At 32.5% G+C, this 17,187-nt stretch overlaps 1 protein-coding gene across 1 annotated transcript; it reads right to left on the minus strand.

Annotated features, from left to right (window-relative positions):
* Window positions 1–12,642: 12,642 nt before the first annotated feature.
* On the minus strand, window positions 12,643–14,287 carry LOC108347293 (zinc finger protein 10). Its single transcript, XM_017586461.2, has one exon. The coding sequence runs from the start codon at window positions 13,817–13,819 to the stop codon at window positions 12,926–12,928; it is 894 nt and encodes a 297-aa protein (XP_017441950.1). The 5' UTR covers window positions 13,820–14,287; the 3' UTR covers window positions 12,643–12,925.
* Window positions 14,288–17,187: the final 2,900 nt, after the last annotated feature.

Raw genomic sequence — 17,187 nt, forward strand, 5'->3', positions numbered from 1 at the left:
TTGGCCTCGATTTTATGATAACCGAAGTAATATAGTTATTATGATTCGGTTTGAATTGTTTTTTACGACTTTAGGCCTCGGTTCTCCATACAACTGAGGTCATAACCACCCATTAGCCCTTTTCTTGCATTTTTCACCGTTCAAAGTTGGTTTATCTTGTTGTCGTGGCCATCGTCAATGTTTAGGAATTATTATCACCGATCAAAATCGTTCAAAACCTCTTTTTGGTTTGGTTTTTGTGATTCTCCTCCTTAGAGGTAAATTTTCGATGTTTTTTTTTTTGCGTTTTGATGTTTGTTTTTGTTTCTAAAATTAATATTTTGTTTGTATATTTGTCTAGGTTATAATTTTGCTAAGTTGAATTTTCTACCGTTTTGATCGCGAGTTGTCCATTTTTATTGGCTTTTCACATTATCATGTTCTTATATTAATGTTTAGGTTTAATAATTTTTGAGGTCCCTAATTTTGTTGAGAAGTCTCAAATAGGTTCTCAGTTATTATTTTTGCTCAATTGGGTCCCTATTTTTGAAAAATTAAAGCAACTAGGTCTTTGTCGTTAGTTACTTACTAACATCGTTAAAAGAGGTGTCACGTGTCAATTCGTGGTTGTTTTGAATTTTTAAAAAATAAAATAAAAATGCCATGTTTGAAATTGATATTGTGCCACGTGGCAATGACAATATGACATGACACTGATAATGTCACTGACAATGCCACGTGACATGACACTGACAGTGACATAACATGGTGGTGTGAATTTCCAAATGATTTAGCTCATTGAACAAATTATTAATGTGAAATTTCACTTTTTTTTAAATAAAAAATTGGAGAAAGTTTTCGTAAAAACGGTAATTAAAGGTAGTTTCTTCTTTCATGATTTTCCATGGAAACTTTCAATACAAAAATTCACACGAGCATGTTATGTCACTCTTTTTTTAAAACCTTATAGGTATATTTAAATAACATAATTAACATTTATATGATTAAGTAAATATAAATATAATTAAACTTAATCTTGTTAAAAATATTTAATAAAATTATCAATTTTAATAAAAATATTTGTTAAGATTTATATACAATTTAAATTTTGTTTGAATTTCAGGAGGGACAAAATTGTTTAATTTTTAAAATTAAGACTAATTTCAGACAACATAAAAATACAGGGATCAAATTGAGGCACAATAAAAATATAGGGACCAAATTGAGACTAATGCAATGACACGTAGCCTGATAATGACGCGTGGCACTCTCCGTGCCATGTCACACTGTCATTGCCACGTGGCACAATATTAATTTGACACATGACATTTTTTTTTAATTTTATTTAAAAAAAATTAAAAATAAGTAAAAAATAAAAATAAAAATAATTCAAAAATAATTAAAAAATTCAAAAAAACCACAAATTGACACGTGTCACCTCCTTTAACAGTGTTAGTACGGAACTAACGGCGAGGTCTAAATTGATTCAATTTTTCACAATAAGCGACCTAATCGAGACCATTTACAATACGAGGACCTATTTGAAACGATCCTGCAGAAATAGAGATGTCTGAAATGATTAAACCTAAATTTTAACAATTATTTTTATTAAAATATTGATATTTTTATTAAATATTTCTGACAAGATTATGTTTGTTTATATTTTTATTTAATTAATTATATAAATGTTAATTATGTTCTTTAATATACCTATAAGAGTTAAAAAAAACAATGAAATTATTTGTTCAATAAGCTAAATCATTTTCATGGAAGATCATGAAAGAAGAAACTACCTTTAATTACCGTTTTCACAAAAACTTTCTTTAATTTTTTTATTTAAAAAAAGTGAAAATTCACATCAATAATTTGTTCAATGAGCTAAATCATTTGGAAAAATTCACACCAGCATGTTATGTCACTCTTTTTTCAAAACTTATAAGTATATTTAAAGAACATAATTAACATTTATATAATTAGTTAAATAAAAATATAAACAAACTTTTGTTAAAAATATTTAATAAGAATATCAATTTTAATAAAAATATTTGTTAAGATTTATATACAAATTAAATTTTGTTTGAATTTGGAGAGAGACAAAATTGTTTAAATAAAAATAGAGGGACTAAATAGAGGGACAGAATTAAAAGTAGGACTAAATTGAGATAAAATAAAAATAGAGGGACCAAATTGAGACAAAATAAAAATACAAGAACCAAATTGAGACTAATGCAATAATATGTGGCCTTACAATGACATGTTGGACGATATTAATTTGACACGTGATATTTTTTTAATTTTTTTTTAAAAAGTTAAAAATAAATAAAAAATAATTAAAAAATTCAAAAAAACCACGAACTGACACGTGACATCTCTTTTAACAATGTTAGTACGGAACTAATGACAAGGACCTAATTGCTTTAATTTTTCGAAAATAGGGACACAATTGAGAAAAAAAATAATTGAGATCCTATTTGAGACTTCTCAGCAAAATTAGGGACCTCGAAAATGATTAAACCTAATGTTTAAAGTTTACTTTTTAATAGGATCATATAATTTTGTATGATTGAATATGTGATTTGATAATCATATAATATGTGTATAATTTTTTATGATTGAATAACTTTGTATGATTGTATAATTTTGTTTTATTGTATGCTTTTAAAGTTTAATTTTTTTATTTTGCAATGTTATTTTAATTTTTTTTATGTTGAATATGTGATTTTTCAATGCTTATTAATTGTATAATTGTATGATTGAATTGAATTAACCTTAATTTGTCGTTAAATGATCAATACAAATATTTTTGTATTTTAATTTTGTAGAATATTTAAGAATATTTATGTATGGATCAAAATTGGATTAACTTACCATGAATTAGTGCTGAGTACGAGAGAGGGGTAGATGAATTTATACAATTTGCACAACATAAAGAGGGTAGAAGTGATGATGAAGTGAAGTTTAGATGTTCGTGTGTCAACTGTTTGAATGGGAGAAAGTTGAACACAACTTGAATTAAGAAAAATCTTATATGTGATGGTTTCCTACAATGTCATACAACATGGATATGATACGCCGAAGAAATATACTTTCCAATTGTCTCCCAAACTGAAATGTTATTGATTCCTCCATGAAATATCGACCGGAAGAAGACAAATTACAGGACATGATCCGCGATGTTGACGCATAAAATTTTGCCCAAGCTCATGTGTATGGCACGATGTCGACTGATGCGGAAACACCTTTGTATATAGGGTTGTCAGCAGTGTTAAGGCTCATGAATTTGAAGGTGACCAATGGATGGACTGATAAGAGTTTCACAGAATTGTTGACGTTGTTGAATGAAATGTTGCCAAAACACTACCCACTCGTAATTATGATGCAAAGAAAATTATTTGTCTGATGGGTATGGAGTATAAAAGGATATATACTTGTTCCAATAATTGTATTTTATATAGGAAAGAGTTTGAATTTTTGAAAAAGTGTCAAAAATGTGGGTTATCACGATACAAGTTAAAAAACAACAAGGAAGATAATGGTCAGATAGAAAAAAATGGATCTGATACGAAAGTAGTTTGACACCTTCCAATTGTGGCCAGACTTGAGCATTTGTTTGCGAATCCAAAAGATACTAAAAACCTTATATGGCATGTAGATGAGAGAAAAATTGATGGGGTCTTCGTCATCCAGCTGATTCAAAGCAATGGAAAAATATTGATCAACAATTTCCCCAATTTGGTCAAGAATGTAGAAATCTTAGGCTTGGTTTAACCCATGATGGAATGAACCTATTTGGTAATTTTAGTACCAATCACAATTGTTGGTCAGTTATATTGATAATTTACAACTTATCTCCTGCATTGTGCATTATGAGGAAGTACATGATGTTGTGTATGATGATATCTGGTCCAAAGTAATTTGGCAATGACATAGATGTTTACCTAAGCGCACTAGTTGAAGACTAAAGTTGTTGTGGGTTGATGGAGTTGAAATATTTGATGTCTTCGCTTCTAAAACTTTTGTGATGCATGCAATGTTATTTTTCACCATTAATGACTTCCCAACTTATGGTAATTTGTTAGGATACAGTGTCAAGGGTCATAAAGCATGTCCTATATGTGAAGAAAACACTGAAGCTCATCAATTAAAACACGGAAGGAAGATGATGTATCTACGTTATCAATGATTTTTAAAATGTAATCATCCATATCGAAGGTTAAAAAAAGCATTGAATGGATATCAAGAGAGAGACGAAGCACCAAATCCACTTATTGGCCTTCAAATTCTTGATAAATTTAATAAAATATATCATGTATTTGGGAAAACTTCCAAGAAGTCGTCTGTAACGACCCCTTGGAAGAAGAAATCAATATTATTTGATCTTCCCATGTAGAGAAGAATATGTGTGATAGCTTGATTGGTACACTACTCAACATTCAAGGAAAGATAAAAGATGAAGTGAATGCTCGTTTGGATTTGGTTGACATGAAAATCCGAGAAGAGTTGGCACCCAGTGAGATTGGTAAACATATTTATTTTCCCCCTACTTGTTACACAATGTACAGACAAGAGAAGATAAGTTTTTTCCTTTGTTTAAAGAGTATCATGGTACCACAAGGATACTCTTCAAATATGAAGAGTTTAGTGTCGATGCAAGACTTAAAGCTTGTTGGCATGAAGTCTCACGATTGTCACGTCTTAATGCAACAATTGTTACCGGTGGCTATTCGTGGAATTTTCACCAAAAACGTTAGGCAGACCATAACTCGATTGTGTTCATTTTTCTCGTTAATTTGTAGTAAAGTCATCGATCCTACAAAGTTAGATAAACTTCAAGGCGAGATTGTTATCATCTTGTGTCAGCTACAAATGTTTTTCCCTCCATCTTTTTTTGACATCATGGTACATTTACTTGTTCATTTGGTTAGAGAAATAAAGTTGTGTAGACCAATATACATAAGATGGATGTATCCTATGGAGCGTTATATGAAGATTTTGAAAGGGTACGTTAAAAATCCATATCGTCCCGAAGGTTCAAATATTGAAAGGTATATTGCTGAAGAAAGTATCGAGTTTTGTTCAGATTACACGACTTCAACAAATCCAATAGGAGTTCCTCGCACAACATGGTTGAATAAATGTTCTATAAGTAAAAGCATCCGAAGTGTGAATCTGGTGACGAAAGATCGCGAAGAATTTTTGCAAGCACATTTTTATATATTGATCAAGACAAATGAGGTGATCCCTTTTTTGCAAGCACAAAAAGCCATTGTGAAGGATAAATATACAAGACAATCATAGAAATGATAGTTGATGGAGCATAACAAAACATTCATGTCTTGGTTCAAATCTGAAGTTGACAAAGAGCAACATTCTTCTCAGACTTTGTTGTGGCTTGCAAATGGTTTAAAGTTTGATGTCGTATGTTGTACAGGTTATGAAATCAATAATTTCACATTCTATACGAAGACTTTGGGTGATTAAAGCACAATACAAAATAATGGTGTCAGTCTGGAAGCTAAGTCGCTCCAATTTTCCACATCAAACGATAAGAATCCTGTACTTGGATAAATGAGATATTATGGTATAATAGAAGAGATCTGGGAGGTTGATTACACTATGTTTTCTGTTCCATTGTTCAAATGTAAATGGTTTGACAATAAAAGTGGTGTGGAAATAGATGAATCAGGTATGACACTAGTTGATTTTCGAAAGGTGGCTTATCGAGACGAACTGTTTGTCATGGTACATCAAGCATCTTAGGTTTATTATGGCAACGATCCTGTGTCTAATCATTGGTATGTCGCTCTTCAAGGAAAAAAACAAATTCAAGTTAACAAAGACAATCTGATTAATATTCATATTGCTGACAACCATTCATTTAAAACAACGACAAATTTGGATGACCACCCTCTAGTTGATGATGTACATGCAATTCGATAGGATCATAATGTTGAAATATACATATGACCAATCCATATCTTTATGTATGAATTTCATATTTGTGTATAAGTTTTTTATTAATATTACATAAGTCTTTTATTAATATTTCATATGACCCCTATTACTTGTTTTGTTAAATTATATGATATTATATAAGTCTTTAATTAATATTTCATGTTTTTATTTATTTTGACAAATATATGACTAACCACCAACGTTCATTAAGGGATGAAGCTCCCTCATCCAGACTTACAAGAGGAGCCACTAGGTTGAGACAACTGATGGTCAGAAGAAATAATGGTGAAAAGGCACCTATGGATGTTAATGTGATCACTAGTGTGGCATCTGGCCCAAATGTAGATGTCTTTAGATCATACTTTGGAGTATTGGCGTGTGATAAAATTCCTATTCTTACTCCATCTTTTGACCATGTGTCCGAGGTTGATGAGAACATTATATGAATGATTTATTGATAAGTTAATAAATGTCATTTGATTTACACTTTCTTTATATTGATAATTTTGTATTCATACAACTTTATTCTCTTTATTATAGATGACATTTGACATTCCAAATGTCGCAACACTTAGAGATAAGTGCTTATCATCTATTTCTGAAAAATTTTAGGGTTTTAAGACTAAATTGACCTCGAGATATATATTTGGAGCAAAAAAAGAGTCTCTATGTGCAAAATATAAGACCATTGATGAAGACACTTAGCGTCTCTTTGTAAAGAGTCGGACATTAGAGGCATGATATGTTAGTATAGTTGTTATTATTCAATTTCTTAGAAACAAATTTATATCATATGAATTAATTCATTATGTGACAGGAAACAAGAACAAAAGAACAAGGAATAAGTGCTAAAAATAAAAATCCCACTTATTATCTTGTAGTGGGTATAGGAAGCTTCAAGAGAAACTCCTCAAGCAAAAGACAGAAGGTAGAGCCCACTTCCTAAGGGTGGTAGTCCTCAGCCTCCTTCACCTCCTTCTCGACATAAGTGAAACTTAGCTCGCCTAAGATCATTAGGCTCCTACACTTTTGATACTGCGCGAGAAATATCTGAAAAAATTTTAAGATATCAGTATTCCTATAATATTAATAGTTTCATTATACATATTACATTGAACTTTTTAAAGAATAATGATGTTTTGTTATGTTACAAGACTCCTTGGTTGAGCAGAGCTCCCAAGGTCAATTCACTCCAGAGGGTCGCTAGGATATTCTTACCATTGCAATTGGACGACCTGAGCACCCTAGACGAGTGCGTGCTACCGGTACTAGAGTAGGCATTAGAGATTATTTTGGGAGTTTGTCACGTCAGACTTCATATGCATACAACCAAGAGTATGAACAAAGGCTGAAGCAAGAGATCTCAAAAAAGCTTAGGGCGAAATTGTATGATGAACTCACTACAGAAGTGACTGAAAGAGTTATGCACCAATTTTAGTAGCAATTTGAGAGTTATGGGATGTGCCTACAACCATCTCCTATACAGGAACATGTTGTGTCTCCCACAGGTAAAATTAATAAACATTTTTGTTGAATAATTTATTATTTCTATAATGTAATATTTACTCTGACAAGGAGAAGCAGGAAAGGAACTTGTTCAACACTAGACGTCCCAGGGGACGACATGGATGACGGTAGTCCATGTCTGCTATACGTTTTACATGGTACCGGGACAATGCTGGTAGCTCGTGGAACAGTGTTTCAGGGAACGACTATTGTTCATGGTATGGAGTTATCAGAGGATGAGGTCAAGGTCTCAATAGATGACATTATCATAGTAGATGCCTCAGTTCATCTATCCACAAATGAGATTTTCACTCTAGCACAGGCATTCCCGTCTTTTATCGCTTGACCTAAAAATTTGATTGGTTTTGTTTCTGACCTCCCGGTATGTACTCCTACTTTACACTTCCTAATTTTAAAGTTTACATGTTATTAATGTTGAAACTTATCCTATTTTTCCATGTAACAAAAAACGCATGGACAAGAAAAGATTCGTTTATCTGAGGACAATCCTCTTGGTGTATTACTACAACTTTGTGACATCATTGTAAATGAGCCTATAATGGTTGAATATGATCCTAATGTATTTGGGAGAGGATCTGAGGTTCCAATAGTCAAGATGTCAAGGAGCTTGCGTCGGAAAGAGAAGAGTTAAATATTACATTAATTCAGCTATGAATGATGTAAGTCTATGAACAATTATTTATATAAAATTGATTTTTATATCAAGTATACTTATATCAAATATAATTTTTGATTTTAGGTATATGTTTGGTGTAAGTAACAACTTGGAATACAATGATGTCTATGGGTTCATTGATCCCAAGTCACTCACGAAGCAAATGAATTTGTTGACATCCAAACATACCTCACCAACAGCTTTGCAAGGGGGAAATAGATATATTTTATCCCTTATATATCTGGGTAAGTGAAGTTTGTTAACTTCAAAGTTCCATCACCAACAAATAAATTTGATGACATTCAAACATACCTCACCAGCAGCTTTGCAAGGGGAAAAGAGATATATTTCATCCTTATATATCTGGGTAAGTGAAGTTTGTTAACTTCAAAGTTCCATCTGTGATTTTAATATATAACAACTCCTTGTTTTCCTTCTTCCCGTTTTTAAATCTTCTTTTGCCCTTGGACTTCATGAACTTGTTACATTTCTTAATGCATAGACTCATATTTTCTTGATCTTCTTTAGAGTCTTCTTATTCATTACGATGTTTGCTTTTATCAATCTCAAATTTGAACAGTATAGTCCTTTTGTTTCCTTTCTCTTCATCTTCGTTCAATCTCCCGAGATCCAGTTCATGTTCTCTCAACTTACCAAACAATGCAGTCATTAGCATAGTGTTGAGATTTTGTGACTCATTGATGGCATTCACCTTTGGTTGTCAAGTCATGTCCAAAGATTTAAGAATGTTTATATTTAATTCATCATTATCAAAGGACTTAGCTAACCTAAAGAGATGATTCACTAAAGAAAAAATTGTCTATGCGACAAAAGCTCTCATGTTTTGAAATTTAATCAAATAACATTAAAATGAGATGATAATTAAAAAATAACTTAGGGTGAAAACACAAGACTTAGAGCCTAAACCCCCAACATACACAATCTAGAACTAGAATCCCCAAACATAGGCGCATTCTGCTTTCTCTCTCACTAGTGGAAACACTTTATTCCGACGAACCCACCTTTTGAAGGTTAGTTTTCGTTTTCGTTTTCATTTTGAAGAACTTATTTATTGAACTTGTTTGTTGTTGTTATTTGGTTGAACTTGTTTGTTGTTGTTGTTGTTGTTGTTTGATTGAACTTTTTTTGTTGTTTGTTATTGTTGTTTGTTGTTGATACTATATTACATGTTCATAGTTCATGCTTTATAAAATACCAAAAACTGAAATTTGTTGTTTTTCTGCTTTTTAGGTCTCGTAGAATTGTAAAAAAGGATTACAATTAATTAAAAAAAACAAAAAAATTGGTTAACGTCGAATATTAACAAAATTCGATGTTAATTTGATTAACGTCAAACTTTTTAAATTCGACGTCAATTTAGCGTCTCCCGATATGACGTTGACCTCGAATTCGACTTGAAAGGCCAAAAAACAACGACGTTATACGATATTTTTGTACTAGTAACCCCACGATTGGAACCAAAATGTTTCGGTTTGTGTGGTCGATGTTAACAAACTTCCAATCTCAATTCATGTAACTTTTCGCATAGGTTACCACTCGTACTTCACTCAATTCATTTTGTACTAGGAGGTTACTTATAGAAGGTACTTTGATGCTAAAGTCAATAAAGATTCGACAACTTAGCAATAAATATGTATTAAGTATAATCAACCTATCACAATACCTTAACCTACATTTATAGATTTTGGAATGAGCTGCAAATTAGTGTTTTAGCTTAAGTTAATCATCCTTAACTAGTAATGATGATGCTTTAGCTTAAGTAATCATTCTTAATCTTAATTCTCAAACTTCTCGGTTAATGTTACTCGACCGATCGAGTCACTAGGTGTTCCTGTTTTATGGGACTCTCTAATCATAAGTTGATCGAACAATCATACACTACAATATCACTTACTTTTTATTCACATTTTTAATAATATTAATGAAAAATAGTAAAACTATAAATAAATAACTACTAATAAAATTAATTTTTTTCAAAATTAATATTCTCTTACTTTTTTCACTGTATAAAAAACTATAATTAAGACATAATAATTGTGAAACAGACATGAATAATTAACTTCCTCATTGTATCAGGAAAAAAAAACAAAGTCCCTCTTATTCCTCACATTCAAAATACAAAGTATATTTAAATTGGCACAAATGACAGAGAAAGAGGGGAGAGAAGAGATATTGTAATTTATATGGAATTTAAGTAAGCTCGTGATCATAGGAACTTGCCCCCATGCAAATATACTCCCTAGACCTTAGTTGTCATACCAATTATAAAAAACAAAAATCCTAGACAATACCAACCCCCAATGCACTGGAATTTCTCTCTCAAAATAAACTTCTGATTCTTTTAAACAGTGATTTACCATTTCTTTTCTCCTGAATTCGTTTTCTTCATCATTCTCTATTAGAGAACTAAAAAAAATATTGTGATGAATAAAGATATAATAAATTTATAATATATAAATTGATATAAACATTGTCTTAAAAAAAAACTTATTTTCATATGTATATATTTCTTACTATGTGTATTGAAATTCTCACTCGAAATCCCTTTGAAAAACTCATACGTTTATAATTGTTCTTGGTCACAACAGTTGTGAACATTTTTCAATGGTAACTATAGCTAGAAACTGATCATGTTCATAACATGGTATCTACTGCTAATCCAACAAATTTATAAGAATTCTCAGCCACTGAGTTGTCTAGTAATTCATTCATTCACTCACTCTATAGTCCTATTCTATGTGTAACCCTTGAAGTGAATAGAGAAACGACAGTTTCTTCCCATGTGCACTTCTGCCACTGCACCCCAAAACTTCACTGATTACTCTCTGTTTATATCAGACCTACCCATCTCACAACCCCAAAACAAGACAAAAACCCACCAACTGCCTTTAAGAACCCCCCCTCTTACACAAAAATAGGACATCCTTACACATATATATTATTATTCTTGTATATGCCTCTCAGATATCTTTCTTTCCCAACCACATGCAAATTGAGAAAACCAAACCCTTAATTCAATAATGGGAAAAAAGCCACACCCCCTCCTTCCAGATCATTAAATCCATCTTCATTCTTTAGCTTACAAGGGAATCTAAATGTTGGGTGTGGCCTACGGTTTTCACTATGTATTTGTGTTCATGTGAAAGCTACGTTTTAAGTCAAAAGGGTGTTCCATCAAATTTCCATTTAAGGTAATTATCACAAAGAAGTTCCCAGAATGCTTTCCTTGTGTCCTGCAGCAATTTGTCACAAACTTCACTACCTAGGGTTAGAGTTTCTAGGGGAACTGAAATTAACTCCTCATTCTCTACAATTCATGAGACTTTACACTCTTGGTATACTTAGTAGATAAGGGAGCCTCTCAAGAATACTTGCTAAAGTTCAATTTCTTACCGTATGTATGAAAAAAGAGAGACATTTTGTAAGAGCTTTAGAATCATTTTTGGTCAATATATATACTAAGAATTTCTGTATGATAACATCAATTTCTTTGAGTTAATATTATTAGAAGATACTGTATTCACTTTTGGTAATATCCGTATCTGGAAAGAATATTATAATTTAAGAATCCTGACTGAATGATGTATACATTCAAAAGCGTATAGGTACGTGTATACCAAATATTCTCACACATACACGGAAGAAGAAACCAAAACCTTGCGTAGTTAGCGCCTGTGAGTCTGTGAGAGTAGATAATATTCTCTGTGTGATTATTAAAATGCAAAAGCATATTGTGAGAGGGAGTATTTTATGGGGGAGTAGGTGGCAAATTTGGAGGGATTTAGAAGAAAAGCAGGATAGAAAAAGGTGAGAGAGAGAAGGGAAGCAAATGGATTTGTGTGTAACAGATCTGAGGTGATGAGAATAATACAAAGGAAAAGGGAATCAATGTTGGGATGTATCTGACTTTATGCGGCTGTGAAAAGCTCAATCAGTGTGTTTTCAAAGGTTAATTTAGTTGTTTGTCTGATGGAATGTCAGTGAGGTAACGAATAGGGAAAAAGGGTTCACATTATTCCATGCACTTCTTATGCGCTTTCAGTTCCTTCACCCCTTAAACCCCACACAAATAATGCCCTAATCTCACTACTACACTACTTTAACAGTTTTTACACACAGTACATTCTCTCTCTCTATCAGTGATTCCATGCCTAACCTATCAGAGATATGGGAATTTGAAATTCATGTATTCAAGTAAGTTGTCCACATGCAGAATACTGAACTACACCAGAAGCATTGGTTTTGTTCCATTATTATTAAAGGACCTGTTTGTATTGGTTTTCTTCATTGACAAAATAACTCTTTTGTGGAGAAACTGGTTATGGCTCAAGTAAGAATTCCTCCAGCCATAAAGATAATTTGAAATGTGTTTGTTGGATGAAACTATAGAATTAACATATTTTTTGGTGTTAGAAGTATGCAGACAGCTAAATGTTTGTCTTTATACGAAAACTTTTAGAAGATGATATAGTAAAAATGAATGGAACCATATCAAAATTACAAAGTCATTTAATCTGCATTTATTAAAAACAATCCACCGTTTGGCCTCTATCTACAAAAAGGAAGATTACAAGCCTGTCAATATAATTGCAGCATTGTTATCTTGATTGACACATTGCAGATGTGTATATTTAGAGGCACTCAGGAGATCCAATCAAGCATGATGAAAAGCTTCCTTAATATTGTGAAGTATTAAAAGAAGTGAAATCAAACTAGGATGAACATAAAAAGAGAATAGATATATATATATTCATTAACAGTGGGGTGGTTTTCTGTTTATGCTACTTGCTATACCTTGGACCTGTTACCAAGCCTTAACTCCAGATCTAGCTCTTCCACTGAGCTAGGGCTAAATTCAAACATCTTTGTCTGCATATGATGTCTGTCAACTGAGCTTGACTTTGGTGAAAATGGTGATGAGGAAGCATCTGTTTTCTTCTTCTTGTAACTGATATGATCTGCCTCTTTAGTACTCTCAAACTGCAAAGATGGGTGAGTGCTACACACAACTGAATTCAAGATCATATCCCCATCAATATCATCCGTATCGCCCTTGGAGGATTTCTTCGTATCAGCTTGAGGATGGAACTTACATGAATATAATCTATGATCTTCAGCTAAACATGGCCAGGATTCGGAAGAGTTACTGATAGGAGAAATCTTGTGGAGAACACTGGAATCATAAAACGGAATCACGGTTTCATCTCTGGAGTTACCACTATTAACTGATGGAGCTAATAAAGCCTTCGAATGTGAGGGTGAAGAAGGTGAAGCAACAAAATCATGATAAGAATTAGGTTTAGTTTTTTTACAAGGTAATCCACAAACAGGAGACGGGTATAGGTAATCATCCAAAGGACTTTGAACTGGCATATGGAGTTGAGTTTGAAGGTCATGACATAGAATTTCATTGTGGGGGCTTGAGGGTTGTTGCTTTAGTCTTGCTCTATCCCTTCTATGAACATTCATATGGCCACCTAGAGCCTGTGCTGACCTAAACTCTCTTCTGCAAAAGCTACAAGAGTATGATCTTGGAGGCCACACACAGCCACCAAGAGAATTAGCAGCATCTTCTGCAAAAGCCTGTTCTTCCCATGAGTCACCACAGGAAGGGTTGGTTGGTGAACTAAGACTAGAGCTCAAAGAGTACTTTCTCTTAGTCCAACATTGACCCTGTTCCATTGGAACACAAACCACAAACTATCACCCAAAACCCTTAGGAAAAGAACAATATGGAGAAGAGAAAGAGGTAGATATGTAAATGGATGAAGAGGGTTATGCAGGTAACCCCATATTTAAGCAAGGAATTGAGAGTCACATGAGTCTATACTATCTTTGGATCTTAGATAGGGATTGCTTGAAGGAGGTTTTTGAGTGGAAGATGAAGTGGTGGGTACTCTAACCTTTTTGGTGTGCTGTTTTGTGTTTGGTTTTCCAAAGGAGTCAAAGAAGAGACACCAGAATGAATATTAGTTCTCACAAGTTCCCTTATTTCTGCATTTTCTTTGTGAGGAGAAGCAAAGTAGTAGCAGCCATGAGTTTGAAAGTTACCGACGTGGGACCTCCAATGTGTTACATAATTAACATGAGATGCGATGGAGTGACCACTGTAGTACTGACTTAACTCAAAAAAATCTGACTGCAATCTCCTCAGAGAGATCCACCACTGTGTTCTCTTTTCTTAATATTACTTGCTTTTCATTGTACAGAACATATAATATATATATATATATATATATATATATATATATAAGGTTTACATCTTTACAATTTCTCAATAAAATGCTAATAATAAATTTTATGATAATTGTAACCTTCCATAAAATACATATTTCTTACAATGTGATTGTAATTAATCCCATTTTATGATTCGGACAACAATTTTTTTTATTGATATCAATTGGATCTTTTAAATCTTATATAGATGAAAACTCTATTAAAAGATAACTTAATAAAACTAGTATATACTCCATCCATCTCATTCAAAGTAACAAAATAAATCTTTCATATATGGAGTTTACTCCAAATATTATGTATATTTATCCAAATATCCTATACTGTATAAACCAGTTACAAGCTTGACTTCTTGAAACATTGAATTTAATTTCGGTCTCGATAAATTTGGGAAAAAATTTGAAAGTTTTTGTTCACTTTTTGATGGACTGAGGTAATCTATTTTCATATTTGTTGAGTTTACATCTTTTATATTCATTTAAATTCTATGATTAGATAATATAAAACAAATAATGTCTAAAACCTAATAGGGGTAAATTGGTTAAAAATAGTTCTTAAATTTTTTTTATATAAGTAGCTAAAACTTTGATAATTAATATTAGAAATCAATTTAGATTCTAATTATTACATTTAATTCAGTAAGATTTCCACTACTAAGTTAGATCACAATTGATAAGAAAACATAACTTAATATAAATATATAACATGTATTTACTAATCCTTAATAAGAAAAACATAATAAAACTTTTGAAAGATAAATAATAATTTATCAACTAAGAATTTGTACAGTATAAAAATTATATATTTAAACGATCACTGATCTTCTTTGATAACCATCCATAAGACTAGAATGTTTTATAACTTTCTCGTCTATACTATCATCTAGTCACATATAATATATGATCATTGTAAGTGGATAAAATCATAACAGATATAAAAGAAGGATAAGGTAGAGTTATTTTAGATTATTTTATATTATGATAGCAACCTCCTCAAGCTAGGTTGAGTCAAAACATGGAGAGATATTATGGTGATGATCAAGGTGTGGAAGTAAGGTCATAAATGGGGGAAAGGGCTTAGGACCTTTAGTGTTTTCGTTTTGATGGGTGGTGTTTCATGGTGCTTTAGAGATGTTAGGCTAACTCTAGAGGAAGGTAGCTAGAAGAGACCGCATGTGATGCTTTAGCCTTGACTTTAGATATTAATATAATGGCTCAATAATTTGACAACATTTCATCATTAATCTTAAAGTGAGAATACAAAGGTGGAGACACTTCTAATTATAGGCTTAGGGTGTCTCTAATTTTGTAGAAGCAAAATCTTAAAAACACAAGCTTGACCTAATTTGGAGACCAAGATGATAATCATCTCCATTAAGAGGAAGACATATGGCCACTACCAATGGAGAATCCTCTCCATTCCTAGAGTGACAAGTGGCCACTACCTATGGAAAGTCCTCTCCATAGAGAGTATGACACATGGCCACACTCACCAAAGGTGGGACATCCCACACTTGCTCACCAAGCTACGTTAAGACTTTGACCACATGGGTTAACATACACTAAAGACATCCACTTGGGTCAACATTAGGTGTTGACCTTTGTTGGCCCAAGTTAAGCAAAAACGCTACACTACTTGGCCTAAAATACAAGGCCAAAATGAAATTGTAGACTACTTTGCTCAAAATACAAGGCCCAAGAAAATTCTAGACTACTTGACCCATAATACAAGACCCAAATTATTTCTAATCTATAATAAGCTCAATGATGGCCTAAGATAGCTCAAGAAAAAGAGTCTAGGCCTGTCTTTCACAGATGATTTCAACCCTTCTTGAAAGTGCTTTGCAATAGCTAGGGGATATGCCATCATTCCCCCGCTCTTGAAAAACATTTGCCTTCAAATGTTCAAGTTGTCTCATGGCAACATCGTCTTCCTTTTTGGAGATGTTTGACTTTCTTCACTCGGGGTTAAAGACCCTTCAACATAAAACACAAGGTAGTAAAAATGTTAGTAGAATAAATATATAAAGTATGTAGCTTCCAAGGATTATACACCTTTTATCAAATTGATCAAGGTCTTGGATTTTAGGAATATTTCCTTTGAAGCTCTTTTTTGCCTTATGTTGAATGTATGTGCCTTTAGAATGACTTCCTTTTCCAACACAAGGTTTTATTTGGTCTTTTATTTCCAATCTTATTGAGGAAGATGGTAAAAAGACCTCTTTTGTTTATTCACATAAATCATTGGCCCTTAACATAATGACTTTTTTGTATGGGCACTCCTTGAACTTGTGTATTTTTTTTTTACACTTAGAACATTGATTGTCGGAAGTGTCTTTATTTTTCTTTTTCTATTTTCTTTCTCATCTATACTTGATCCTTGTCCATTTGAGAAGGTGTGAGAGGATGAAGTGCAAACTTCCTTTTATTGTAGTGATGGTCATTTCATTGGTATTACCATTATGTATAGATTCTTTGTCAAATAACGAAGGTCTTCCTAACAAAATGTGACAAGCATCCATAGGTACTAAGTCACATAACACATTATCATCATAATTACCTATTGATAGCTTAACCATCACATGTTGATTAACTACCATTTCCTCATCATCATTAACCCATTGAAAGGTTGAGAATGAGGTAAGATAGGTAATGTTAATTTCTCAACCAATCTAGTGTTACAACAATTGCAACACGAACCACTATCAATAATTAGAGAACATGTATTTCCTAAAACTTTTGCATCTTGTGTGAAAGATGCTCTCTTTTTATGTTAGTTCTTGAGAACTAGGTTGACTGTGAACAACTCTTGTTATC

Source organism: Vigna angularis, chromosome 9, assembly GCF_016808095.1.
Source record: "Vigna angularis cultivar LongXiaoDou No.4 chromosome 9, ASM1680809v1, whole genome shotgun sequence".
In the NCBI taxonomy this organism is placed as follows: domain Eukaryota; kingdom Viridiplantae; phylum Streptophyta; class Magnoliopsida; order Fabales; family Fabaceae; genus Vigna; species Vigna angularis.

Bases quoted from the DNA above. Each gene is read 5' to 3' on its own strand.
- LOC108347293 (XM_017586461.2), bottom strand. From the start codon at position 13,819: ATGGAACAGGGTCAATGTTGGACTAAGAGAAAGTACTCTTTGAGCTCT.